Source organism: Oncorhynchus clarkii, chromosome 6 (genome assembly GCF_045791955.1).
Source record: "Oncorhynchus clarkii lewisi isolate Uvic-CL-2024 chromosome 6, UVic_Ocla_1.0, whole genome shotgun sequence".
NCBI lineage: Eukaryota > Metazoa > Chordata > Actinopteri > Salmoniformes > Salmonidae > Oncorhynchus > Oncorhynchus clarkii.
This window is the reverse complement of record NC_092152.1, coordinates 44,295,017-44,321,434: the sequence shown is the minus strand read 5'-3', so window position 1 is coordinate 44,321,434 and position 26,418 is coordinate 44,295,017. Positions and strand designations below refer to the sequence as shown.

General features: G+C 42.4%; 1 protein-coding gene across 2 annotated transcripts in view; it reads left to right on the top strand.

Moving 5' to 3' along the window:
- Positions 1 to 1,318: 1,318 nt before the first annotated feature.
- The window catches only part of LOC139412099 (nitric oxide synthase 1 (neuronal)), a 61,470-nt gene continuing 36,370 nt past the window's right edge, over positions 1,319 to 26,418 (top strand). For both annotated transcript variants that reach the window (XM_071158893.1, XM_071158892.1), the window contains exons 1-7: positions 1,319 to 1,460; positions 7,786 to 8,553; positions 13,586 to 13,715; positions 16,680 to 16,817; positions 18,410 to 18,555; positions 19,855 to 20,017; positions 21,497 to 21,588. In XM_071158893.1, coding sequence (XP_071014994.1) covers positions 7,817 to 8,553; positions 13,586 to 13,715; positions 16,680 to 16,817; positions 18,410 to 18,555; positions 19,855 to 20,017; positions 21,497 to 21,588 — 1,406 coding nt within the window. In that variant the 5' untranslated portion in view covers positions 1,319 to 1,460; positions 7,786 to 7,816. The remainder of the gene's footprint in view (positions 1,461 to 7,785; positions 8,554 to 13,585; positions 13,716 to 16,679; positions 16,818 to 18,409; positions 18,556 to 19,854; positions 20,018 to 21,496; positions 21,589 to 26,418) is intronic.

Genomic DNA, 26,418 nt, shown 5'->3' with positions numbered 1-26,418 from the left:
CTGGGTGAAGGGAAAGAAACTGAAATGTAATCCTGGTCTCTTACCATTAAATACCAGGGTTGACATCCTTGAACACTGTGACAGCTGGGTATTCCTGGAGAGTAACTGCCTGAGAATAAAAAAAACTATACCTCAGTCACAAAATATGATTGGAGTTCAATGTCAAGGAACTCCATGACTGGTGATATCTGTGTCATTATCTAACGTGAAGGTGACGCTAACCCACCTTCATGTCACCTTTTCAAACACAGGATTTCCTCTTTAATTGGTTGCTATATCTGTGAGGTCAAAATGGCCTCTCCTCTACCTGGGCAGATAACAACATTGGACAGGGAAAAATCATTGGAGAGCCAACTGAGGCAGTTTATATACAAACAGATTACATTTATTAATTTATCAGATACTCTTATCCAGAGCAACTTTTGTAAGTATAGCCTTTATCTTTAGTTACTCTACTCCAATGTGAACTGATGGCTAAGGGCATTGTTTTGCCTATTCCAAGGAGATCCTTCAGTGGGCTATTGTTGGAAATAAAGGTTAAGTTTGTGTCACATAAGGAAAAAACAGGGTTGTGGTGTGTGTGTGTGTTTGACATTGGCAATGACATCACTTATCTGTGCAAGGAATTTTGAACATTTGCCACATTCAAAACAACTGGGAACTCGGATATCTCTGAATTCCAACTTCAGTGCATTCAAGACAACTGAGAACTCTGAAAAAAACGAGCTCTGACTGGGAAAAATCGTTCTTGAAAATGTCATCCAACTCAGAATTCCAAGTCATGACGTCATGAATTGATCTCGTTTTTATCTGAGTGCCCAGTTGTCATGAAGGCACCAATAGTACATACAAGTGTCCCACTGGCTAAAAGTAGTTATTAAATGCCACAACCTATACTCCTGATCAATCATTTAAATTAATATGACACATGCAATCAAATGTAGTCTAAAATAATTTCATGAATTGATATCAAGGGCATGGGCCACACAATTGGCAGAATTGCGTATTTTGGTGCCATTAGGCAATCTCCTTATATTGCCTACACACAAGTCATGTTTTGAAGTTTAAAATGGAGTAAACAACATGTGGGTAAATACAAATATTGGCAATAACATTTGCAATGGGTGGGACGTGTGTACTCAGAAGGGACTAGTGTAGTTTGGTGATTAAAGAAGTAGAAACTACACCGACCAGGGTATAAATGCCCGCGCACGACCCAATCTGCGCTCGTCACAGTGTCTCTCGTGCTCCATATTTATACGGCACCCTGGCGCGCAGAGAAGCACAGGCATGCCGCGACTCTAATGAGACAACGCACACAAGTGGGACTTGAGGAGCTCGAGCGAAGCGAACAACCTGTGTGTGCAGATTCCGAGGACAACGAATACGCACGAGAGGAGTTCATCTGTCACTTGTATTTGCAACAGTTCTTTGTGCAAGTGAACTTGTTGTTCTCAGAGGTGAGTTTCTTGAATTATTCAAACAACGCACCATACAGAAAATTACGCATTTTATGGCTGTTTAGTGCTGTTGATTATGCATCACTATCGTTGCTGTTTCACACATTATATACTGTCAAATCGAATGTAACAACTCCTCAATCTTACTGTTGATTTGTCGGTTAATGGCTTTCCAAAAATAGTGGATAGCGCATTACTTTGACAATATTTACTTTGAACTGTGGCACCAGTTAAATCCAATAATAAACTGGCTGCCAAAGTCTCACCTTGATTAAATGATCACACTTGTGCCTTTTTAAAAAGTGAATTTAGAACATCTGAACATGCATGGAAGGATGAGAAATTACGGTTAAATGGGCAATCTGCAGTAGCTACATACATTTTTAGACTTAAATGATACTGTATAGCCATTGATTCTTGACGAATATAACTTATATGTATGTGCCTTGTGAGCTTAGTTGAACTGTTGTACCACATCAGCACCAAAAATATAAGCTTGTTTTTCTCCTTTGTTTGTAAACAATGTACATGTAAAAAAAAAACAACAACAGCAGGGGTATTCAACTCTTACCCTACAAGGTCTGGAGCCCGCTGGTCTTCTGTTCTACCTGCACCCACCTGGTGTTCCAGGTCTAAATCAGTCCCTGGTTTAATGTAGTCCCTGATTTAGAGGGCAACAATTAAAAAAAACGCAGTGGATCTGGCTTTCGGTTCCAGAGTTGAGTTTGAGGGCTGTATAGCCTCAAAGCATGGTAACACTATAATTTTGATATCATGAATGTTCAGTCCTTGTATCCACAGCTCTGTCCATGAGTTTGAGTGGTTACATTTCTCCAGCCCCATCCCTCAAGCTTTTTACCAAACTAGTGGTGGGGTGATTCTTTTTAATTGTTAGAACTACAGATTGCTGCTTTAAAGATGCAAGAGCTGACTACTTCTCACCCTGTTCTCTAAACTCCCACCATTAGAAAATTCTGATTACAACAAGCTGTTTTTTTTATTTTTTATTTTATTTTTTACCCCTTTTTCTCCCCAATTTCGTGGTATCCAATTGTTGTAGTAGCTACTATCTTGTCTCATCGCTACAACTCCCGTACGGGCTCGGGAGAGACGAAGGTTGAAAGTCATGCGTCCTCCGATACACAACCCAACCAAGCCGCACTGCTTCTTAACACAGCACGCATCCAACCCGGAAGCCAGCCGCACCAATGCGCCGGAGGAAACACCGTGCACCTGGCCACCTTGGTTAGCGCACACTGCGCCCAGCCCGCCACAGGAGTCTCTGGTGCGCGATGAGACAAGGACACCCCTACCGACCAAGCCCTCCCTAACCCAGGCGACGCTAGGCCAATTGTGCGTCGCCCCACGGACCTCCCGGTCGGTTACGACAGAGCCTGGGCGCGAACCCAGGGACTCTGATGACACAGCTGGTGCTGCAGTACAGCGCCCTTAACCACTCCGCCACCCGGGAGGCCTACCTGTTTTATTTTAATTGAACGTTTTTTTAACTAGTCAAGTCAGTTAAGAACAAATTCTTATTTACAATTACGGCCTACAGTGGCCAAACCCGGACGACGCTGGGCCCGCCCTATGGGACTCCCAATCACGGCCGGTTGTGGTACAGCCTGGGCATGCCTGACATGCGAACAGTTTTAACGATTCTTTACAGAAAAGTACAAAAATAATATTAGATCCCAGAACCATACCATCATTTCTGGTCAGGGGGCACTTGAGGCAACTACTCTAAGACTACTGCTTCCTTTCACTCAAATATCCTTTGAGTTTCTCCTTGATACTGTAGTTCCCATAAAGACCACCTATTTATTTTAATTAGTTAAGAACAAATTCTTATTTTCAATGACGACCTAGGAACAGTGAGTTAACTGCCTGTTCAGGGGCAGAATGACAGTTTTGTACCTTGTCAGCTCGGGGGTTTGAACTTGCAACCTTCCAGTTACTAGTCTAACGCTCTAACCACTAGGCTACCCTGACACCCCGTTATGCCTACAGTTGTCCCCAACATTCTATTGTAAATAGCTCTCTGACTAACTGCTGTGATTCAACCTCTCCTTAAAAATCCCAATCTAGACCCCTCCTCACTGAGTAATTATAGACCTATCTCCAAATGTCTTTCTTGATTATAATTTTTTTTTATCCAAGATTTTACAAAAAGTTGTATTTTTCTGGCAATAGTTGGCTTATTTGAGTATGAACAACTTCCAGTCTGGCTTCTGCTCACTTCAAAGCAAGAACGCTGCTTTATTGAAAGTCAGTAATGATCTTCTGTTGTCTGTCGGTGAATGCTCTATTTTAGTTATTTTGATCTCAGTGCCGCATTTGATACTCTTGATCTTAACATCTTTGTTGACTGGCTGGAGAGGTGAGTGGGAATCTCCAGCATTGCCCTCGACTGGCTCAGGTCATATCTGTGGCAGAATTTTCTCAGTGAGCATGGGTGGTTCAGTAGGGTCCCCAGCACCGATTCACTATGGTGTCTCTCAGGGGTCAGACTGGGCCTCATCCTTTTTTATCTGTCATGCTTCCCTTGGTGACATCATCTGCAATCATAACATTCAGTTCGCACGGCTTTATTAACCAATCAGACCCAGAGACCATACCCTTCACAAGTGTCTTGCTGACATCAAATGTTGGATGACCGACAATTTTCTCCAGCTCAATGATAAGAAATCAAAGGTTGTTTTATTGACCCCCCCCCGTCTTGCTAGAACACAGATTGTAAATAACCTTGTTCATTTGTCCACTAATGTAAAGCCTATGGCCAGAAACCTTGACCATGACCTAAACCTCAAGCTGCATGTAAAGAAGGTTGTCCAGTCCTGCTTCTGTATAATCTAATAAATATAGCTAAAGTCAAGTCTTATTTCAGTCACTGATCTGTAAAAAGTTATAAACTCAGCAAAAAAAGAAGCGTCCTCTCACTGTCAACTGCGTTTATTTTCAGCAAACTTAACATGTGTAAATATTTGTATGAACATAACAAGGTTCAACAACTGAGACATAAACTGAACAAGTTCCACAGACATGTGACTAACAGAAATGGAATAATGTGTCCCTGAACAAAGGGGGGGTCAAAATCAAAAGTAACAGTCAGTATCTGACGTTGCCACCAGCTGCATTAAGTACTGCAGTGCATCTCCTCCTCATGGACTGCACCAGATTTTCCAGTTCTTGCTGTGAGATGTTACCCCACTCTTCCACCAAGGTACCTGCAAGTTCCCGGACATTTCTGGGGGAATGGCCCTAGCCCTCACCCTCCGATCCAACAGGTCCCAGACATGCGATCCGGGCTCTTCACAAGCATGTGAAACAGTGTTTAAACCCTTTACAATGACGAAATGTGAGTTATTTGGATTTTTACAAATTATCTTTGAAAGACAGGGTCCTGAAAAAGGGACTTTTCTTTTTTTGCTGAGTTTATATACATGTGGTTTGGGTAAAGTGCACTAGTCCCTTGCCATGCATAGTTATCCTCCATTTTAGGTGTGCCTGCCCTTAAATGTTTGCTACCAAGTTGATTGCTTAGGTTGAAGCCAGGCGTGGTGAGTTAGGTAATTAGCGCGCAGCTCACCCAAGGTTTGTTTCTGAGTACTATCTCTAATCATGTTCTACTTAATGCAGCGCTGTCTTTTAAACTATAGGGTACTGGACTAAATATGGTTATTTAAAGTAATGAATGTGTTTTACTTAAATCATGTTTTTCCATAGGATTGCCTGGTCTTAATTAACAACGTAAAAATTGTCTAATTAAATGTACATTCTCATTGGTGAATCATTATTTGCGTGGTTTAGGTGCTACGATATATATATATATATATATATATATATATATATTTTAACTACATGCTGTCCTTTTCTCTCAACTCGGGGTTGAGCCCAATTTTACAATGTTTGTTGAATCCTTTATGTACTTGCAGTTGATTTTAGATGTCCTGGTAGACTCTTTAGTTGGGCTCTGTTGAGAGGTGCAATCGCCAGTTATGCTGTTTAGCATTTAGTCATACTCTTACCTGCAGTAGAAACCCTATTGAAGGGCTGAGGTTAGACTCGCCGTCTTCCGTCATTTTTGTACCCTGGATGTTACTGCTGTTTGTCAAGTCACGTCATGTTTGCTGAAGTCTACAATAAATCAAGTTCTAATACATCGAGTACTTTTCATCTACAATGAATCAAGTACTATTTTTCTACAACCACGGGTCTTCCTCATTCCCACCAGTCACCTCCCTTGGATACCCAGGGTCCGCTTTGCTACACATGCAAAGCTTTGTTTTTAAAAATCAGAAAACGGATGTGTGTTTCGCAATGAGCGCAATAGGAAGATGCACTTGCTGCATAAAAGTAACAAACATTAGGTTGCATGGCCACTGGTGCTGACTATATACACCATAGCCTTGTGCTCTCAAACTCAACTCTGGAACTCAAAGCCAGTTGCAGTGCATTTTTATTCATTGTTCCCCTCTAATCAGAGACACCAGGTGTGTTCAGTAAATTATCAGAGAGCACTGAAAACCAGCAGGCTCTGGACCTCGTAGGGTTGAGTACCTCTGCCTAGGGTATGTACAGTGCCTTTGGGAAGTATTCAGACCCCTGGACTTTTTCCACATTTTGTTAAGTTGAAGCCTTATAAAATGTATAAAATAGTTTTTTCCCCCCCTCAATCTACACACAATGCCCCATAATGACAGGGCAAAAACAGTTTTTTTTTAAAATTCTTGCTTATTTATTAAAAATAAATTGGAATCACATTTACATAAGCATTCAGACTCTTTACTCAGTACTTTGTTGAAGCACCTTTGGCAGTGATTTATAGCATAGAGTCTTCTTGGGTATGACGCTACAAGCTTGGCACACCTGTATTTGGGAATGTGATCGAGGAGAAGTAGGAAGATCAGGGATTGCCATGAAGAGTTTTCATTGTGTCCGGGGGAATATGAACTGAGCAGTCGAACAAGTGCTCTTTGGTTTCCCCAATGGGCAGGATATAAACAAATAATGAAAAGAACCAAACTTCAAATAATTCCAGTGGACTAACACTGATCTTTCTGGTTCTTTCACTTTGTCTCAGCGATAGATGGACAATGTCTGGCATTTCTGCGTGTGAACAGCTAACTTACATTTTTGGGAAAGTGATCGGAATTTAAAAAACATCTAACACTAAATGTATGATACCGTTGGTTACAAACAGTACATACTCGTCAAAATATTTAAACGTTTAAAAAATGGTTACGTGAAGCTAGAGAACCCTGAACGAAATTGTAATGCACTAAGGGATAATGAGCGATGTCCGTGGTGCTGGATTGGTTATATGCAAAGCGAGCTGTCCTTGGTGCTCTCATTTTTAATATTTTTTTATTGATACTTTACCACCCACAAGAACATGTCACCTCACCGCAATCAAGCATTGCCCATGTTATGAATTCTGCTGGATTGCTAACATTGAAATGATTTTAAGAAACTATAGACATGGTCATATTGTGTGGGTTATTGAAGTCATACAAACGTAGCCAATTGGAACATTTTGAAAAGCATTTGAAAAATAAAAGAGAAGTGTGTTGAACATTGCTAACTATGTATACTATGTTTTGAAAGTTGTGTGTAACCCAGCCCATCTGCCGTGCAACGTTGTCTGCTGTCTTTCACTCAGCTCAGAGTTGCATAGCCATACAAACGTATGATTTTTCTGTCTGGCGAGGGTATCGCTATAAACAAGATGAGTCATCTTGCATTGAAGCCTTTATCTTACTCACTATTTCTAAATAGATAAGAAAATAAATATATGTTATTACATCAAACAGATCACAAACAGCCAACATTGCCAAGGTTTGATATTCTTTTGTGACAAACTGTCTAAAGCACTTTCCACTGCTCAAACACAACAACCTTACAGCTAAGAACGTAACAGTCAATCAGAAACTGAAATACTGTATGTTACAACACATCCAGAAGAGCAGGGAGAGAAATCGAATAGGTTCACTACTGATCCAGGATCAGATCATTACTTCAATAATACCCCTACATGTCAAGTCATTGATAGCTACAGTTTTCATTCAATTAGACAGACCGCGCTTTAAAGGGATTGACAAGAAGTCAATATGTGCCAGCAGGACCAGACAGTAACATACTGGATTATCTCCACAACTAAAATGACTCAAAGACTGTAATGTTCAGTGTAAAATCATGTTTCTATGATGACTCACATTTGCATCTGTAAACACACTATCAAACAGATCACAAAGTGAAGTCCATGTCCTCTTTTACTAACACAACTTGACTTCACTCCCATTAATTCTTCTTCTGTATGCTACAGATCCCTGAGTGGAAATACACCGCCAGACACCATGCAGGAGTCTGAGCCCACAGTGTGCCAGCTGCAGCCCAACATCATCTCGGTGCGTCTCTTCAAGAGAAAGGTGGGTGGGCTGGGCTTCCTTGTCAAGCAGCGCGTCTGCAAGCCGCCCGTCATAGTGTCCGACCTGATCCGGGGCGGGTCTGCCGAAGAGTGTGGCCTGGTCCAGGTGGGGGACATAGTACTGGCAGTCAACAACAAGCCCCTGGTGGACCTCAGCTATGAGCGGGCCCTGGAGACCCTGAAGAATGTGTCCCCTGAGAGCCACGCTGTCCTCATCCTCCGGGGCCCAGAGGGCTTCACCACCCACCTGGAGACCACCCTGACTGGGGATGGACATCAGAGGACCGTCAGGATCACCAGGCCAGTCTTCCCCGCTTCCAAGTCCTACGAGCGCTGCTGTCCGTTAAGCCCCCTTAGCCCGGGGCAGGGAGGCAAGGACCCACAGCAGCTGAGGGCCATCGAGAACCTGTCCTCCCCCTCGGTGACCCCGTTACACAGAGAGGCCATGCTCCAGAGGGGAGGAGTGCAGGCACTGATCGCAGCCCAAGATCCCATGCTCAGAGACAGGGGTTGCGGGGCGCTGCTTCTGAACGGTGTGGAGGAGAACAACGACATGCTGAAGGAGATCGAGCCGGTGCTGCAGCTGATCAAGAACAGTAAGAGAGAGATCAACGGAGAGGAACAGATTACCATAGAGCACAGGGACGCTGAGGTGCAGGTGGACCGGTGAGCTGACCTATTGAACCCGACCATACATACACATCACAACGCCACAACACAGTGATCATTTAGTTGGTTAGATGGTAGAATGAGAATATTACTTCAGGCTAATTATAGATCTCTACATTTCTAGTGTGTTTGTTTCTATTCACATCAGGGAGCAATTGGTCCGTGACAGATGGATTAAAAGGTTTCAATCTGATTCTTGTGGTTATTTTCTTTGGGGAGCTACTATTGTTGACTGTAACCCACTCAAAGGCCTGCAGTAGTGATTATACTGTAGACACTGACATCTTACACCTCCTGTGTACATGTATCCATTCAAAATCTGAGAGAGCATGGTACATACAGTACCTCAATCAATAGCACTGCGTCAACCCCCTATGTGTGCTCTGCTGGTTCCCATCCTCAAATTAATCATAGCTTCTTTGGAAAACAGATGTAAAATGTACTTTAAGTCTACCTGTCTACCTCAAAACAAAGCACTGTGGAAATTATATTGTGGTTGATAAATAAGCTATGGTACTTAACAACAAATTAGCTTTAAATGCCTCCTGTATTTTAGAAGGGCAGACTGAAAACGTGTTGGCATTTGAGACGGGAAAGATTTGGCTAGCTAACCTGATTTCCTTGTTAGGGTTATGATGACGTTCAGATACTGCAAAGCTCAATCACTAAAGAGGCTCTCCAAAGAGCACCCAATAGAGGTGAAGGATTATAGAAAATGAAATGGCGGTATTGACTCAGGGCAGGCTTTCACTGTTATCTCTGACTATTTGCGCAGTATCATCTCGCTAATAAGTTGATAGCTGTTGAATTGAAATAGAACAGCATATTAACTAGAGCTATTTACCAAAAGCTGTTTTCATGCTGAGGGCTCTATTTTCGGCTGGTGCTACAGCGGCGCAAGTGCCAAACACATTAGTTTGCCATTTCGGGCACGCTCTGGCGTTTTCCGCACCAGGTTCAGCAATTTACCTGTCTAATATCAGCTTGCTTGCGTTGAGGTGGGAGGGGTGGCAATATCTGAAGTGTCCTTGAAAACAAGCGCAAAAGTGAGAATTTCATGCAGCGCATGTTGGGAGATTTAAGACCAGCAGGTCATAGAGGTAACGTGGTTGGTACATTTAAAAAAAATAAAAATAAAAATAAATACAAAAAATTCCATGTAGGCTACATGTGTCCATATGCCCATCATGCGAAAAGATGATAGTGGTTGACCTTATATTTAGAACGTATTTTCATGTAACAATTGCTTGTTTTCCGTTTCATATGATTTAAAAACTAAAACCCTCCTTAGGCTACCCTTGACGTATGCCTAAAGGCTATAACGAAGGCTGGTTAATCACATTTGATTAAAAACCAAAGTTATTCACCATCCTGGTTTTATGATGAGAACTTCCAGCTTGCGTGCAATGGAATTTAGGGCCGTCTGCTATTTCTGGAGAAGTGTGAATGTGGTCTGTGACATGGTTCCAGTATGTTTATAAAACATTTATATTTGGGAGCAGTATAACGGTGAGTGGATATTTTCTTTTTATATTGGATCTTTGTCCAGCTTCTGTGAAAAGTTTTATCATGGGTAAAACCTTCCATTGTCAGCATTGCCTTAATGTTATATACCCACAGGGAGCAATTATGGTGCCTGTAGGCCTAACAGTATTTAGACGGCCAGATTTAAAACAAGTTTGTTTCATTTTGATTTAAATTATTCACTCTCTTGCTTATTAACAACGTTTGGCATATCCATGGCTCCGCTATAACACCATTTACAGTAGGCCTAGGCCCTATATTAATGTGAATGCTCTGTTTAACAATATATTTCCACACTGAAGCCATTCAGTTACTTAGAAAAATGTGGACTGAAAACGTGTTCAATGTATTTAGCAAAGATGGGATAGGCCTATATTTGGTTTCTGTAGCCTATTTAACAACCTAGGCTATAGCGGACTAACGTTCAAAAATCGTAGTTGATTACAAAATCAATACATAAAAGTAAATACACAATTTGAATTTTGTGTGTGCCATGGAGCATGTTCTGATTGGCCAGTGAGAGGTCAAGCTTCAAACATATTTCTTCATCAAAAGCCAGCCCTTTTGCTCTAATGCGCTCATAATTCCCACAATAAAAATTGCCAAAATATTTCTAACACACCCTTGACCTACAGTATAGCGCTAAGATTTACCATTGTGTTAGGTTCGTTAAAATAACACCCTGAAACCCACTACAATATAATGGAGTCCGAGTCAATGACAAACTATGCATAGTGCATTCGGAAAGTATTCAGACCCCTTGACTTTTTCCACATTTTGTTACATTACAGCCTTATTCTAAAATTGATTCAATTTGTTTTAAATCCCTCAATAATTTACACACAGTACACCATAATGACAAAGCAAAAAACGTCCTCCCCCCCCCCCCCCCCCCCAGACCTTTTACTCAGTACTTTGTTAAAGCACCTTTGGCAGTGACTACAGCCTTGTCATATCCAAGCAGATTCACTACAAGCTTGGTACACCTGTATTTGGGGAGTTTTATCTAATTTCCTCTCTGCAGATCCTCTCAAGCTCTCAGGTTGGATGGGGAGCGTCGCTGCACAGCAATTTTCAGGTCTCTCCAGAGATGTTCAATTGGGTTCAAGTCCGTGCTCTGGCTGGGCCACTCAAGGATATTCAGAGACTTGTCCCGAAGCCACTCCTGCGTTGTCTTGGCTGTGTGCTTAGGGTCGTTGTCCTGTTGGAAGGTGAACCGTCACCACAGTCTGAGGTTCTGAGCGCTCTGTGAAAGGTTTTCATCAAGGATCTCTCTGTACTTTGCTCCGTTCATCTTTCCCTCGATCCTGACTAGTCTCCCAGTCCCTGCTGCGGAAATACATCCCCAAACTCCAAGCTGGCCATCACGTGAATTTTACTGAGGAGTGGCTTCCGTCTAGCCACTCTATCAAAAGGCCTGATTGGTGGAGTGCTGCGGAGATAGTTGTCCTTCTGGAAGGTTCTCCCATCGCCAAAAAGGAACTCTAGAGCTCTGTCAGAGTGACCATCAGGGTCTTGATCACCTCCCTGACCAAGGCTTTTCTCCCTCGATTGCTCATTCTGGCCGGGCGGTCAGCTCTAGGATTCCATTTAAGAATGATTGAGGCCACTGTGTTCTTGGGGGCCTTTAATGCTGCAGAAATGTTTTGCTACCCTTCGCCAGATCTGTGCCTCAACACAGTCCTGTCTCTGAGCTCTACGGGCAATTCCTTCGACCTAATGGCCTGGTTTTTGCTCTGACATGCACTGTCAACTGTGGGACCTTATATAGACATGTGAGTGCCTTTCCAAATCATGTCCAGTCAATTGAATTTACCACAGGTGGACTCCAATCAAGTTGTAGAAACATCTCAAGGATGATCAATGAAAACAGGATTTACTTGAGCTCAATTTCAAGTTTCATAGCAAAGGGTCTGAATACTTATGTAAAATAAGGTATTTCTGTTTTTTGTTTTGAGTAAATGTGCAAAAATGTCAACCTGGTTTTCACTCTGTCATTATGAGGTATTGTGTGTAGATTGTTAAAAACAAACAACGTAATTTATTTTTGAATAAGGCTGTAACGTAACAAAAGAGGTTTGAATACTTTCGGAATGCAATGTATAATAACTACTCTTGTGTTTTTTTTTTACAGAATTGTGGAGGCGATGAATATGGTTGTTTAGCAAATTGAAGGAATTAATTGTACGCAGTGTGAGGGAGAGACAGTTTGGCGCCCTGTGGTGTGTGTTTTAGGGCGAGAGAAATGATCTGACGTGCGACTGAAGATTTACAATTAGCGTGGACATGCGCTCATGAGAGAGGAGATGTGTGGGTGTTGTGAAGCAATGCAAACCTCAAATCACGCGCTGATGAGTTTGCTGCTGTGATTATTCACGTCTCATGGGGTTTCTACTGCACACAAAGGCATAGAAAAAAACCATTGTCTATCTAATCTCTGCTTGGCCATAGATGCGTCGTTCCACGAAATAAGTCCCATTTGGGTAGTGTATTTTGTTAATTTTAACACTCTGTCATGAATAGCACATGTTCAACTTAATAAACATGTTTTCCCCTCTCGAGTTACATTTAATATTTTTTTTACTATATTAAGTGCCAAATAAAGTAACAGGTTTGACTTTTTTCTTCTTAAATCAGCCATAAATTATCTTGCGACAGGGGGAATGGAATCTTATGTGTAATGCAAGCTTCACAAAAAAAATCAAAATGAATTGTTAACATTTCCAGCCTGTATCTATGGGTAACCCACTAAATATTCCACCACAAAACACCAGGAAATGGCCAAAAAGACGAGAACCACTTTTACTTTTACACTGATTTAACTATTCGATGCTCAATGTAAAACATTTAAAGTTCAGTCCACGTAAACAGGGTTGACCTTAAAATGAGGGACAGGTTTCTTTTGTTTTTAGCCTGAAATGAATCCGTAATGAAATAAATAATCTTCAGAAATGAATGTCAAAGCAACCAAGGTTAAGTGGGTTAAAATCTTCTAGAAAGTCAGAGGTACATAACAAAATGCATAATTTTTGCACTTTAGCGAGTCTTTATTCATATAAAAAATATACATTTTCCATATTAAATGGCACATAATTTAGCAGGCTTTTACAATTCAATATTGGTGCATAATTTCTACTTAACATATCGAAAGAGACTCATTTCATGGAAAGACCCAGATGTTCGATGTAGTTCTGCTTGCCCATAGATCTTAGTTAGATATACTTCCTCTGTATGTTGTTTTAGTGGAATTGTTTCTCTTAGTGCTTTTTGGTTAGTGTTATTGTTTCTATGTGTTTGTCACCACAGCAACTGTCATTGTATTCGTAGTAAATTAGTTATTGTATGTTAAGCAATTGTTTGGCAAGTTCTCAGTGTTTTTGATTTAGTTCAAGGGAGCATTTCATCTATGTTTTGATCTCGTCTATCAAAGTGAAGACGTAAATAGTGGGTTTTAATACCAGATGTTAACACACCTACCTTTCACGGAACTGTATGTGCCTTGCAGGGACCTTGGTATGGGAAATGGTATGTCACCCCAGCTGGCGTCTGATAAAAACAGTGTGTGTGAAGACCTGTGGAGGAAGGACAACAACATGCAGACGGTGCTCACCAACCCTTACTCTGAGAAGGACGAGGTAAAAACACTCAACTATGTTTGTGTGCGTGTGCACTCTTCGGTTCTAGTTAGCACCTTTTTTTCCTAAGGGTTCTTTGACTGTCCACATAGGAGAACCCTTTGGAAAACCAGTTTTTTGCTTCCAGGTAGAACTCTTTACACAGACTATTCTTCATGGAACCGCAAAGGGTTCTCCTATGGGGACAGCCGAAGAACCCTTTTGGAACCGTTTTTTATAAGTGTGTGCATATGTTTATGAATGTGTACTTACATGCCTTTCGAGTGAACCCGCTTGTGAAAGCCTATCCTCCCATATGTGTGTGTAAGCGCATGCCAGCCCATGGCGATTCCCCTAGAGTCGCACATGACATATGCTTCTATAACCCCCTAATCTATATATTGCATGTTCCTTGTTCTTGGAACTCTTAGAGCTTTCGACGAGTGTGACTGTGAATGCGGGTCAATGTGTATCATAACAACAAGGCAAAGCCCCTTTTGGCTCACGATCTCATCACCTGGGCATTCGATCCTTCCGGCTGATAGCTGTCAGAGCATGAAAGCCAGTTTACACATCTCATATGGAGAGTCTGGTTGTAAGTGGAGAGAGAGAGCCAGGGGTCTGGGTTGTGTGTGTGTGTGTGTGTGCGCGTCTACACATGCACGTTTGCGTCATAATCCGCACATGGTCCCATGATGATCCACCCACTTGTGACGTAGGCTGGGCTGCTTGAGCCCCCTGCTCTCGTAGTGAATGAGGCCGGATGGAGAGACATGATCGAAGGAACTAATGAATGTGTGCAGCTGTGGTTGCAGAGGGAGCTGATTCATCTTTCTCCTCTGATTTGGCCCTCTCCAAATTAGGTATTTTGAGGTCCCCTCCATTTAGGTCTTTGTGGTCTGGGATACGTGCGTGTGTGTGTGTGTAGTGGGGATTGGGGAGGTGTGTGTCTCAGCCAGGCGTACTGGCGCCATCGTAGGTAGATGCAGAGCTGTGTTTCCAGATGGCCTACAGTAGGTGTGTGCCATGACTTCTGACTCATAGGAGAGTGTAGAGGTGTATGACTAACATGTAAAAAGTCTGAGATGAATGTATAATTGTTATAAATTACCTTTTGATTCTCTCAGCCATTTTCCATATTTCCTTGATAATATGGTGAAGCAGGACATCCACTTGTTGTGCAATATGTCATTCTCCATCCTACGAGAGACGGGAGGCTACAGAACTACCAAATTACACGGTTGTAGAGTTGAAATTTGTATTTCATTTAGACTGAAAGGGCTTGATGACATGATAGGCTTGGAATGATTATTTCTTACTTTATGGGGAGGACTGTCCTGGACTCTGGCTGTGTCTTGTGCTGAGCTCACTGCTAAAGCTTCTACTGTATAATTGACTGGTTAATAAGTAGAAGTGGCAGAATGTTCTGTCACGATACCGCCACCGGGTTCTGGAGATGTCGCTTGGCTCTCCTTTGATGCACCTCAGGATAAGCATAAGTAGCACCGTGGCAGAAGTTCTCTTATCCTGTGCTCTTCTGCATAATGTCACTGAAAAGAGTTCAACCAGTCAAACTCTGTCAACTGATCCATTTTTTTCTTCATTCCCCCAATTCATGATTCATGTTCTTAATGTTAAGTTAATGTTCTCTCTCTCGTTCTCTCTCCTACTTAACATGTAAAGTGTAATTGTACTCGTCTGCCTTCCTCTGGCTGTTTGACTACAGGGGTAATAAGCTCTCTTTCTGCGGCCTAGCTGCACAATAGGCTTTCTGTATAGAGGAACTTGGAGATGATGACAATGGCACACGTTTGTATGCAGCTGGCTGGGTGGGTGAGCATTTCGTAATGGGCACAGAATCACTTCTCTCTCTGAGGAATCAAATTAATTCAGATGGGTCTCTCCTCCTATTCTCTGAAATTTCAATGGGCCTCGATTGACGTTTTGCTTTCATCCCCTCAGCGAGCACTACAATTTATGCCCGTTGTTTGAGGTGCCTTCACCGCGTGGTTTTGCAATAATGTCTTGAGAGATGATGATGAGCGCTATTACAAGGTGTGGGATTGATTTCCTTTTGATTTGAGGTTCAGCCGCATGGAGAGACCTGAGCACTTTAGAATCAATTCAATACAACAATCAAACTTGTGGTAAATTACATTCATTCAAGCGATCATCGCTTAATAACCACATCAGAGTAGACAAGCTGAGAGAGCTGGCAATTAGCAGTCAATCATGCTAGTGTTAAGGATGCTGATTACCTTTCTACCTGATGGGGGTGTGTGTCTCCTGTCTCTCACTGGCTGCGTTTACACAGGTGCCCAATTATGACGTTTTTGACTCCCGAGTGGCTCAGCGGTCTAAGGCACCGCATCTCAGTGCTAGAGGCATCACTAAAGACTCTGGTTCGATTCCAGGCTGTATCACAACTGGCTGTAATTGGGAGTCCAATAGGGTGGCGCACAATTTGCCCAGCTTTGTCTGGGTTAGGTTTTGGCCGGGGTAGGCCGTCATTGTAAGTAAGATTTTGTTCTTAATGAACTTGCCTAGTTAAATAAAAAAAAATTGTCAAAAGATCTGATCTGATTGGTCAAAAGACCAATTGATGGCAAGAAGGTCAGAATTGGGATTCAGACGGCTGAGAAAAGAATGCTGCTGGTGGACTTATGTTGGAGCTCACATTTGCAGTCCATGGTATGGACTTTCTCTATCAGTCTCTGGCTGCGTTTACACACAGCCCAATACAAAAAAAAAAAAAATTGTGGACAATTTTTATTGCCAAAGATCTGCTCTGATTGGTCAAAAGACCAAAATATCAGAATTGTCAACACAGCCTCTCTCTCTCATTTTCCCTCTTTACCTAAAGTTGTTATCATATCAAACCTCCACTCAGAGGTGGGTTCAAAGGCCATCTCAGTAGAAGCATTATGCGCTACTCTACAGACTAAAATGTATTAATTCTCTTAAACATCCATCTCATCCCTCTAGCCTCCAGCACAGGGGAGGATCTCCCCTAACAAGGCTCTTATGAATGGCAGCCCCTCCAAATGCCCACGCTTCATGAAGATCAAGAATGTGGAGACTGGAGTCACTTACAATGACACTCTACACCACAGCTCTAGTAAGGTACGGAACTGTCTTTTCTTCTTGTCTGCAGAACAGTGGCTTCCTCATCAATCAATCGATTAGTCAATTAGCCAATCAACCAACCATTCAATCAATCCAATCAGTTTGTAATTATCTAGCAATTTTCTTACAAATACGTTTGTCACAAGGTGCTTAACTGCAACCCCCTAGAGCAAGACCTAAGCATTTAGTCATTTATCTGAACAGCGTCGGCTTGGTGTTTTAACACCAGCCTAGCTAACAGCAACTTATCGGACGACAGCCTACTATGTATCCCAATGAATAGGATTCTAATGGTGCATCTTCAGAAGTATAATGTATCACAGAATGTTCTGTCTAAGCCATAAAGGACAGCTGTGTGGCATGAATGCGCAGAGCCTTATGGCGAGCGGATGTAGTGAGGCGAGGGATTTGTTTTGTTTTATTTTTAACACTCTGACTCTGCTCATCACCCTCTTTTCCTTTCCCTCTTTCTCTCTTAATATATCTCTTGCTCGGTCTCTCCCTTCCATCACCTAGTCATGCTCACCGGCCATGTAATTGTGCATGTTGTTTACTTCTGGGACTCGCAACTTTAGCGAGCGTCATGTTGAATTGGATGGCTGGGTTGTTTGAGCAGAGCAAGGGGGGGTTTGGGACAAAACCTGACTGGCTGGACAGTGCGAGTGGGTGGCTGGTTCAGCCAGCGTGACTAGACTGCCCATTTTAGCAGCAGCGCTGTTGTTACTGTTAAATTTCCACTCTGGGTTTGTGCTCGGGTGACCGTTTTCTCCCTATTTCCTCCTCTGCCTCTAATCTGGGGAATGCATTAACGGCTACCCAAAGTGACGGCGCACTTCAATTATAATTGTATTCCTCTGACCATACAAGGTTGGTCTGGGTGGTGATCAGTCTCCTTTTTTTTCTGTCTCTGTCTCTGTTCCTCTTTCTTCTGGCCTCTTTACGTTTCTTCTCCGGTCTGTGTGTTCTCTGCTCAATTGAAGGCTGCCACTTTGACTCCATGACTAATTCAGTCACTAGCAGGCACCCGGCCACTCTTTTGGTAAAAAGCTGAGGGATGGGGTTAGACAAATGTAACTGCTCTCGGATTCGTAGACAGAGCTATAGATGCAAGGAATGACCATCCATGATATCAAAATGTAAAGTCTTAACCATGGTTTGAGGTTATGTTGATTGACCTTGACGCAAAGCAAGCTTATATTTTGGGTTGTGATGGGGTACAACAGTTGAACTAACTTTATTGGGCATAAGTTATATACCCATTGATTCTTGAATCATTTGTCATTCAAAATTGCATATTTAATGGAATGGTAAATGAGTGGGCTTCATGACATTTAAGTAAAGCACACTAGACTGGTTGTTCTGACAGGACTAGGGGGGGGGGAGCATTACTCTACTTTAGTCTTACATTAATACGTCTGTAGGAGAGAGAGCGTGATCGAGGGAGAACAAGAGATGGAGGGAGAAGTATTTTCCAGGTGTTATGGAATCCATGTGAACTGAACAAAGGACCTGTGTCAGGAAACCACAAAGAAATTCAGTGCTTTATGTCATCAGAGCCTTGACGTGATGTCATCCACATTGCCTTTCAGTTGCCGCTCTGCACTGAGTGTGTGTGTTTTGGGTCCATCATGACACCTAGCCAGGGGAGCCGCAAGCCGGACGAATCTCGAACCAAAGAGGAGCTGCTGCCGCTGGCTACTGACTTCATAGACCAGTACTACACCAGCATCAAAAGGTAATGAAGTTACACTTACCATATACTTTAGCTACTTTAATAACCTTTGGATGTACTTGCCTGCATCCCTCATTGCAAACATTTCCATCAGTAGTACAAATGCCATTTTATTCAAATAGTACTCTAAATGTGTTATTTTAGTATTTCTCTGTGCTTCTCATGCATTTGTGCACAATGTTTTGATCAAATTTTATTTGTCACATACACACGGTTAGCAGATGTTAATGCGAGTGTAGCGAAATGCTTGTGCTTCTAGTTCTGACCATGCAGTAATATCTAACAAATAATCGAACCTAACAATTTCACAACAACTACCTTCTATACACACAAGTGTAAAGGAATGAATAAGAGTATGTACTTAAAAATATATGAATGAGTGATAGCCGAACGGCATAGGCAAGATGCAGTAGATGGTATAGACTACAGTATATACATATGAGATGAGTAATGTATGGTATGTAAACATTATATAAAGTGGCATTGTTTAAAGTGGCAAGTGATACATTTATTACATCAATTTTCCATTATTAAAGTGGCTAGAGTTGAGTCAGTATGTTGGCAGCAGCCACTCAATGTTAGTGGTGGCTGTTTAACATTCTGATGAGACATAAGCTGTTTTTCAGTCTCTCGGTCCCCGCTTCGATGCACCTGTACTGACTTCACCTTCTGGATGATAGCGGGGTGAACAGGCAGTAGCTCGGGTTGTTGTTGTCCTTGATGATCTTTTTGGCCTTCCACATCGGGTGGTGTAGGTGTCATGGAGGGCAGGTAGTTTGCCCCCAGTGATGCGTTGTGCAGACCTCATTACCCTCTGGAGAGCCTTACGGTTGTGGGCGGAGCAGTTGCCGTACCAGGTGGTGATACAGCCCGACAGGATGCTCTCGATTGTGCATCTGTAAAAGTTTGTGTTTTTGGTGACAAGCTGAATTTCTTCAGCCTCCTGAGGTTGAAGAGGCGCTGCTGCGCCTTCTTCACCACGCTGTCTGTATGGGTTGAACATTTCAGTTTATCCGTGATGTGTATGCCGAGGAACTTCTCCACTACTGTCCCGTCGATGTGGATAGGGGGCTGCTCCCTCTGCTGTTTCCTGAAGTCCATGATCATCTCCTTTGTTTTGTTGACATTGAGTCTTTATTTTCCTGACACCACACTCTGAGTGCCCTCACCTCCTCCCTGTAGGCCCACTTCGTTGTTGATAATCAAGCCTACCACTGTAGTGATGCCCGAAATACTCTAAATCCAGTCCTTTTTACATGTCCTTGTGTTACTTCTCTCTGTCCTCATGGCTGTGTGCATCAGGTTTGGCTCGAAGGCCCACGTAGACCGGCTGGAGGAGGTGACTAAGGAGATTGAGGCCTCAGGGACGTACCAGCTGAAGGACACTGAGCTGATCTATGGAGCCAAGCACGCCTGGAGGAACGCTGCCCGCTGTGTAGGACGCATTCAGTGGTCCAAACTACAAGTAGGAAACTCAGATTAAATGCGCTGTGTAGGCAGAATTCAGTGGTCCAAGCTATAGGTCAGAAACTCGATGCTCAATGTTAAAGTAACTGCCCATTGTTTACTGATTTTTATTAAATATGACCTATAATTACATACAATATAAGTGAGGTGAAGTTTCCCTTCCAATTAAAAAAAAAAATTAAGTATGTTAAAGATGCACTATTCAAAAGCACTCCTCCATATCCTGGTTGCTCAAATTCTAATAGTTAGGCTAATTTCAGTTTATGTGAAAAATCAAGCAAGTATAGTGTAGAGAATCATTGTACCATCTAAACCGCTGTGAAATATATTTTCCATAACCGGAAATAAGACACAGAAACCAAAGCACAGGAAGCGTTAGAAATGGCACACCTAGAATAGATCTACCGTTTATTATACTTGCTTTCAATGAAATGACAGATCTATAACTAATTTCTATGTGAATTTGGTTGGGTTACCCAAAAAAGCAACATATTGCAGCTTTAAAAATCAACTTTTCTGTGTTGGAATGGTGTGGGCGTGCCCCAACAACAGAATGGTGTGGATGTATACCAGTCATAAAAAATATCCATGCAAGGAGACTGCTGATTGGCCAGCTCATTCTCCTCAGGGAGATGACTTGTTCTATGAGAAAATGGCTGTTTGAGGTGTGGTTTTTGAAGTGTTTTTATTGTTTCAAATGTATGCTTTGGCCACATAAGTCGACAACATTATTTGGGTATGAGTTAACAGAATATAAACTTAAAAGTGAGATTTTCACTGGGCAGTCGATTTAAAATCAAATCTTCCTAAGCCAATATGATATCAAGTATGATAAACTTCGCAAATCAACTTGGCTGGAGGATCACAACACATTCCCCATCTCTCGTAATGATCCGTGTAATATTCATGATCTGTGTAATATAGCAATATCTGTTACGAATGTGCACTGAATTATAAATAAATGCATTGCAGAGTGATGTTTCACCATTTTTAACAACATATTGTCTGTGATGTCGCTACACATTGATGGAGGCAGGCTAGGCATCGCAGGTCAAGCGTTAGTAGTGAAACAATCCAATAAACGCTGATGATGAAAGTGATATCTAAGGGGAATCAAATCACGCTGTTGTGGAGTATGCCGCTATTCCATTTTTTTCCCCCTAACGATATAGTGTAAATGACAACATGCTTTCACTGAGGTCCTTGGATTCTTTGTGTTGAGTTGTTTTATGTGTGACGAAGACCTTCAGGTCGAAGCATTGCACTCAAACTGTGGTAGCATTTAGTATCCCACTGGGCACAGACGTCAGTTCAACGTTTAGTTTTGATTTACATTTAGTTGAGCAAATGTAGTCAGTTTTCCACGTTAATTTAACGTCCTCACATTGATGGTGGGTTAAAATGACGTGGAAACAACTGTGATTCAACCAGTTTTTGCCCAGTGGGATCTTTATTTCATTACATGTTTTTCTAACAGGTATTTGATGCCAGAGACTGCACAACGGCTCATGGAATGTACAATTACATCTGCAACCACATCAAGTATGCCACTAACAAAGGCAACCTGAGGTGAGTCGGCACTGCTCCGTCTATCCCCGTGCCTTTAACTCAATGTTGTCTTTCTGTGTCATTTCCTCTGCTCGTCTGGTCTGTTTCTCTTTCTCTTTTACCTTTCCCCCCTCCCTTTCTGTCACCTTGAACCTCCCTCTGTCTGTCTGTTCCTCTATGTTCCCTGTCAATGTCAACTGCGTCTCTCTAGTCTGGTAGACTTCTCCCAGCCAGGATCAGTCCTTCATCAGTCCAATACAGCTCTGCCAAGCCTAAACACACGTCATGACACCTTCCCAATGAATCTTTATGAACCGTCTTTACTCCCCAATGAATAAACATCATAGGAGAGAGGGGGTTAGTTGAGCCCCACTTTGGTTTTTAGGAAAGCATACACAAAACGGCAGAAACAGATTTTCACTAAGTCAAATTAATTTGTTATACAGTGGTTCTTCCTATAAAAGTTGCGTCGTACTGCAGCACACCTTGCGGGCTGCCGCAGAATTCTATAGCACGTTATTTGTCAGCCATTGTTGCCATTAATGCTAGTTTGACCACCAGAGGGCATCTTTGAGAAGCATTTGACAGACTTTAATATTGGCTGTACTAGAGAATTTAAATAATTTTTTTGTAAGAACATAGTATATGGGATTGATTTTTAAGAAATGTTGCTTAATTAAAAAAGAAACCCTCGGGTTTCCGTTAGGAAAATATGGCGCTGTACAACGTGAACGGTTGGGAGTAGGCTACAGTACTAAGAGCAAAATAATCCTAATGTTTCCACACCCAAATTGTAGTCTAACCAATACCCAAACAGAGACAAAACGTCATTGATTAAGCAAGACCATTCCCCATGCTTGTCTCAGAGCAGTGCAAAATGGTGCTGAAATAGTTGACCACACACGGGTAGGCTATTGCTTCAAATCCTATTGTTTTATCTTCAATATGCTTTAAATGCCACAATGACACAAATAATTGAACACGCATCATTTTTAAACCTCTTTGGGCTAGACAACATCCGGTGAAATTGCAGAGCGCGAAATACAAAAATCGTAATGTTAAACATTCATGAAAATACAAGTGTCTTACATCGTTTAAAAGCTTAACTTCTTGTTAATCCAGCCACTTTGTCAGATTTCAAAAAGGCTTTACGGCGAAAGCATACCATGGGATTATCTGAGGACAGCGCCCCGCAAACAAAAGCATTAAAAACATTTTCCAAACCTGCAGAGGCATCACGAAAGTCAGAAATAGCGATAAAATAAATCACTTACCTGTGAAGATCTTCCTCTGTTTGCAATCCCAAGGGTCCCAGCTACATAACGAATGGTCGTCTTGTTCGATAAAGTCCTTTATATCCCAAAAAAGTCAGTTTAGTTGGCGTGCTTGATTCAGTAAACCACCTGTTCCCCTCGTTCAAAAGGCATAAAAAGGAATCCCAAAAGTTACCAATAAACTTTGTCCAAATCAAAATCAAATCAAATCAAATTTATTTATATAGCCCTTCGTACATCAGCTGATATCTCAAAGTGCTGTACAGAAACCCAGCCTAAAACCCCAAACAGCAAGCAATACAGGTGTAGAAGCACGGTGGCTAGGAAAAACTCCATAGAAAGGACAAAACCTAGGAAGAAACCTAGAGAGGAACCAGGCTATGAGGGAAGGCCAGTCCTCTTCTGGCTGTGCCGGGTGGAGATTATAATAGAACATGGCCAAGATGTTCATAAATGACCAGACTGGTCAAATAATAATAATCACAGTAGTTGTCGAGGGTGCAGCAAGTTAGCACCTCAGGAGTAGATGTCAGTTGGCTTTTAATAGCCGATCATTAAGAGTATCTCTACCACTCCTGTTGTCTCTAGAGAGTTGAAAACAGCAGGTCTGGGACAGGTAGCACGTCCGGTGAACAGGTCAGGATTCCATAGCCGCAGGCAGAACAGTTGAAACTGGAGCAGCAGCACGGCCAGGTGGACTGGGGACAGCAAGGAGTCATCATGTCAGGTAGTCCTGAAGCATGGTCCTAGGGCTCAGGTCCTCTGAGAGAGAGAAAGAAAGAGAATTAGAGAGAGCACACTTAAATTCACACAGGACACCGAATAGGACAGGAGAAGTACTCCAGATATAACAAACTGACCCTAGCCCCCCGACACATAAACTACTGCAGCATAAATACTGGAGGCTGAGACAGGAGGGGTCAGGAGACACTGTGGCCCCATCCGAGGACACCCCCGGACAGGGCCAAACAGGAAGGATAAAGTCTAACAACGTTTAATCAGTCCTCAAGTACCCTAATGTGTAAATAGACGATAAAATTTAAGACGGAGAATCGTATGTTCATTACCTGAGAGAAATAACGAAGTGCACACCCTCATCCACGCACACCACAAGACTGTCAAAATGAGAGCCACCTAGAAAAACTACAAATTCTAGCTCATTTATCATAAAACAAGCCTGAAACCTTTTATAAAGACTGTTGACATCTAGTGGAAGCCATAGGAACTGCAATCTGGTAGGATTTCCTTTGATTTCCCCATAGACAGCCATTGCAATGGGTGGTGACCTCAATTTTTTTTTTATTCTGGATGGATTCTCCTTGGGTTTTCGCCTGTCATATCAGTTTTATACTGAAACTTCAGAGTGTTTTCTATCAAATAATACCAATTTAATGCATATCCTAGCTTCTGGGCCTGAGTAACAGGCAGTTTACTTTGGGCACCTCAGTCATCCGAACCTCCGAATACTGCCCCCTATCCCTAAGAAGTTAAAAATGAACTATGAGAAGGGTAATAGGAAGTGATCTGCACTGCATATTAAACTGACATTCTTATTGATATATTCCACGCGTCACTGTGTTTCGATCCTCTCTCTCTCTCTCTCTCTCGCACATGCACTTGCTGTCTTGACCTCTGAATGCTCGGCTTTGAAAAGCCAACTGACATGTACTCCTAAGGTGCTGTCCGGTTGCGCCTTCTATAACCACTGTTTGTATTATTTGACCCTGCTGGTCATCTATGAATGTTTGAACAGCTTGAAAAATGATCTAGCCTTTATGGCCATGTACTCTTATCTCCAACCTGTTCACATTTAGTATAACTTTTGTATGACAAATGCTTTAATATTTCTGCCCTCCAAATTCATATTCATTATATAAATAGACCCATGTGCACCTTGATATTGGGGGTGCGCCATGTGGCCGTGCCTAACAGGAAAAGGGGGTGCACCATGCGGCCGTGCTTAACGGGGAAAGGGGGGATGGAGCCGGTCGGGCACAACCCAGGCGACAAGGAGATGCGGAGATCCGAGCTCGGGCGAGAGCCGAAGCCACCCTCCCGGCCCAGAACCCCGCGCAGAGGGAAGCGGAGGGCATGGGCCCCCTACCCTACCCAGTCCTCAGAGTCAAAGATACTCCCGCCATTTACTCGTGCTTCATTGGTCTGTTTCGCTTGATGGCCTTCCAATCTGCACTTGTTAGATGGCCCTCCAACTCGCAATTCTACGGTTATGTGTTCCCTTTCTTGTAGTGTATTTTATTGCCCGTTTTACTCTCGTCCTGGGCTTATAGATCGAATCAATTCTTTATCAGATGAATCGCAACATGATGGCTAAAGCGATTGAATTCATGAATGCATTTGAACGTTTTTAATATTGTGATCGTGAAGAGCAATAAGAGATCTTGGGAAGGCAGTTACCCATCTACATACACCTTTCTTTACCGCAATCTCTAAATGAAAATACTGGCAGATACATAAAAGGTCCTTGCACAGTAGTAGATCTAATTCAATTTAGAGGATTCTAAATGAATATCTAAGGGGCTTTTATAGAATAATGCAGGGGTAATTAAACTGTTTTAAAATGTATATGTTTATTAAGTCGTCTTGCTTGTCTCAGAGCAGTGCGAAACGGTGCTAAAATAGTTGACCACACGCGGGTAGGCTCTTGCTTGTTGGGGGGGGATTTTCACACTTGCAGTAGCTGGGCTATTAAAGTAATCGTTGGATAACAGATCGGCTCTCGGAGCTCAATTAGCACGTTACTGTGTGTATCAAGAGATATGCTGGACCCTATGTCAGAGTTGTTTCTGGAACCACATCGTGTCTATTGTTCTGCTAATAGCCATTGTGAAAAACAAATGTTTGAAAAAAAAAAAATTCCCCCTTCCACTTGCCTCTTCCATTCATTTTGAAATAGTATTTTCCAGTAAGCATAAATTTGTTTACCTTCATTAGCCTACTTTGTTCCAATATTTCCAGTCATTCAGTGATATTTATTCCCATAGTAATTCGTTAAGGATGCATTTTATTACACAGTATGCCTACACATTGATAGGCTATATACATTTTCTTTGAAAGAAAATCCCCTGAGGCCTTCCGAGTGGCGCAGTGGTCAAAGGCTAGCTGTGCCACTAGAGTTTCTGGGTTCGAGTCCAAGCTTTGTCGCAGCCAGCCGTGAACAGGAGACCCATGGGGTGGTGTACAATTGGCCCAGCATCGTCCGGGTTAGGGGAGGGTTTGGCCGGCAGGTATGTCCTTGTCCCATCACGCACTAGCAACTCTTTTGGTGGGCTGGGCGCAGTGCCTGCTTACACGGTCACCAGGTGCACGGTGTTCTCTGACACATTGGTGCGGGCGTTGTGTCCGGGACACACGGCTTTCGACCTTCGCTTCTCCCGAGTCCGTATGGGAGTTGCAGCGATTAGACAAGACTGTAACTACCAATTGGATACCACAAAATATTTTTTTTAAATGCACTGAAACCAAAATACCTTTAAGATTTGGTGATCCTCTCAGCTCAGGCTCATTTCCAAGTCTTCTGGTGGTTACAGTCCTAAACCTGGAATGGGTAGCACCGTGT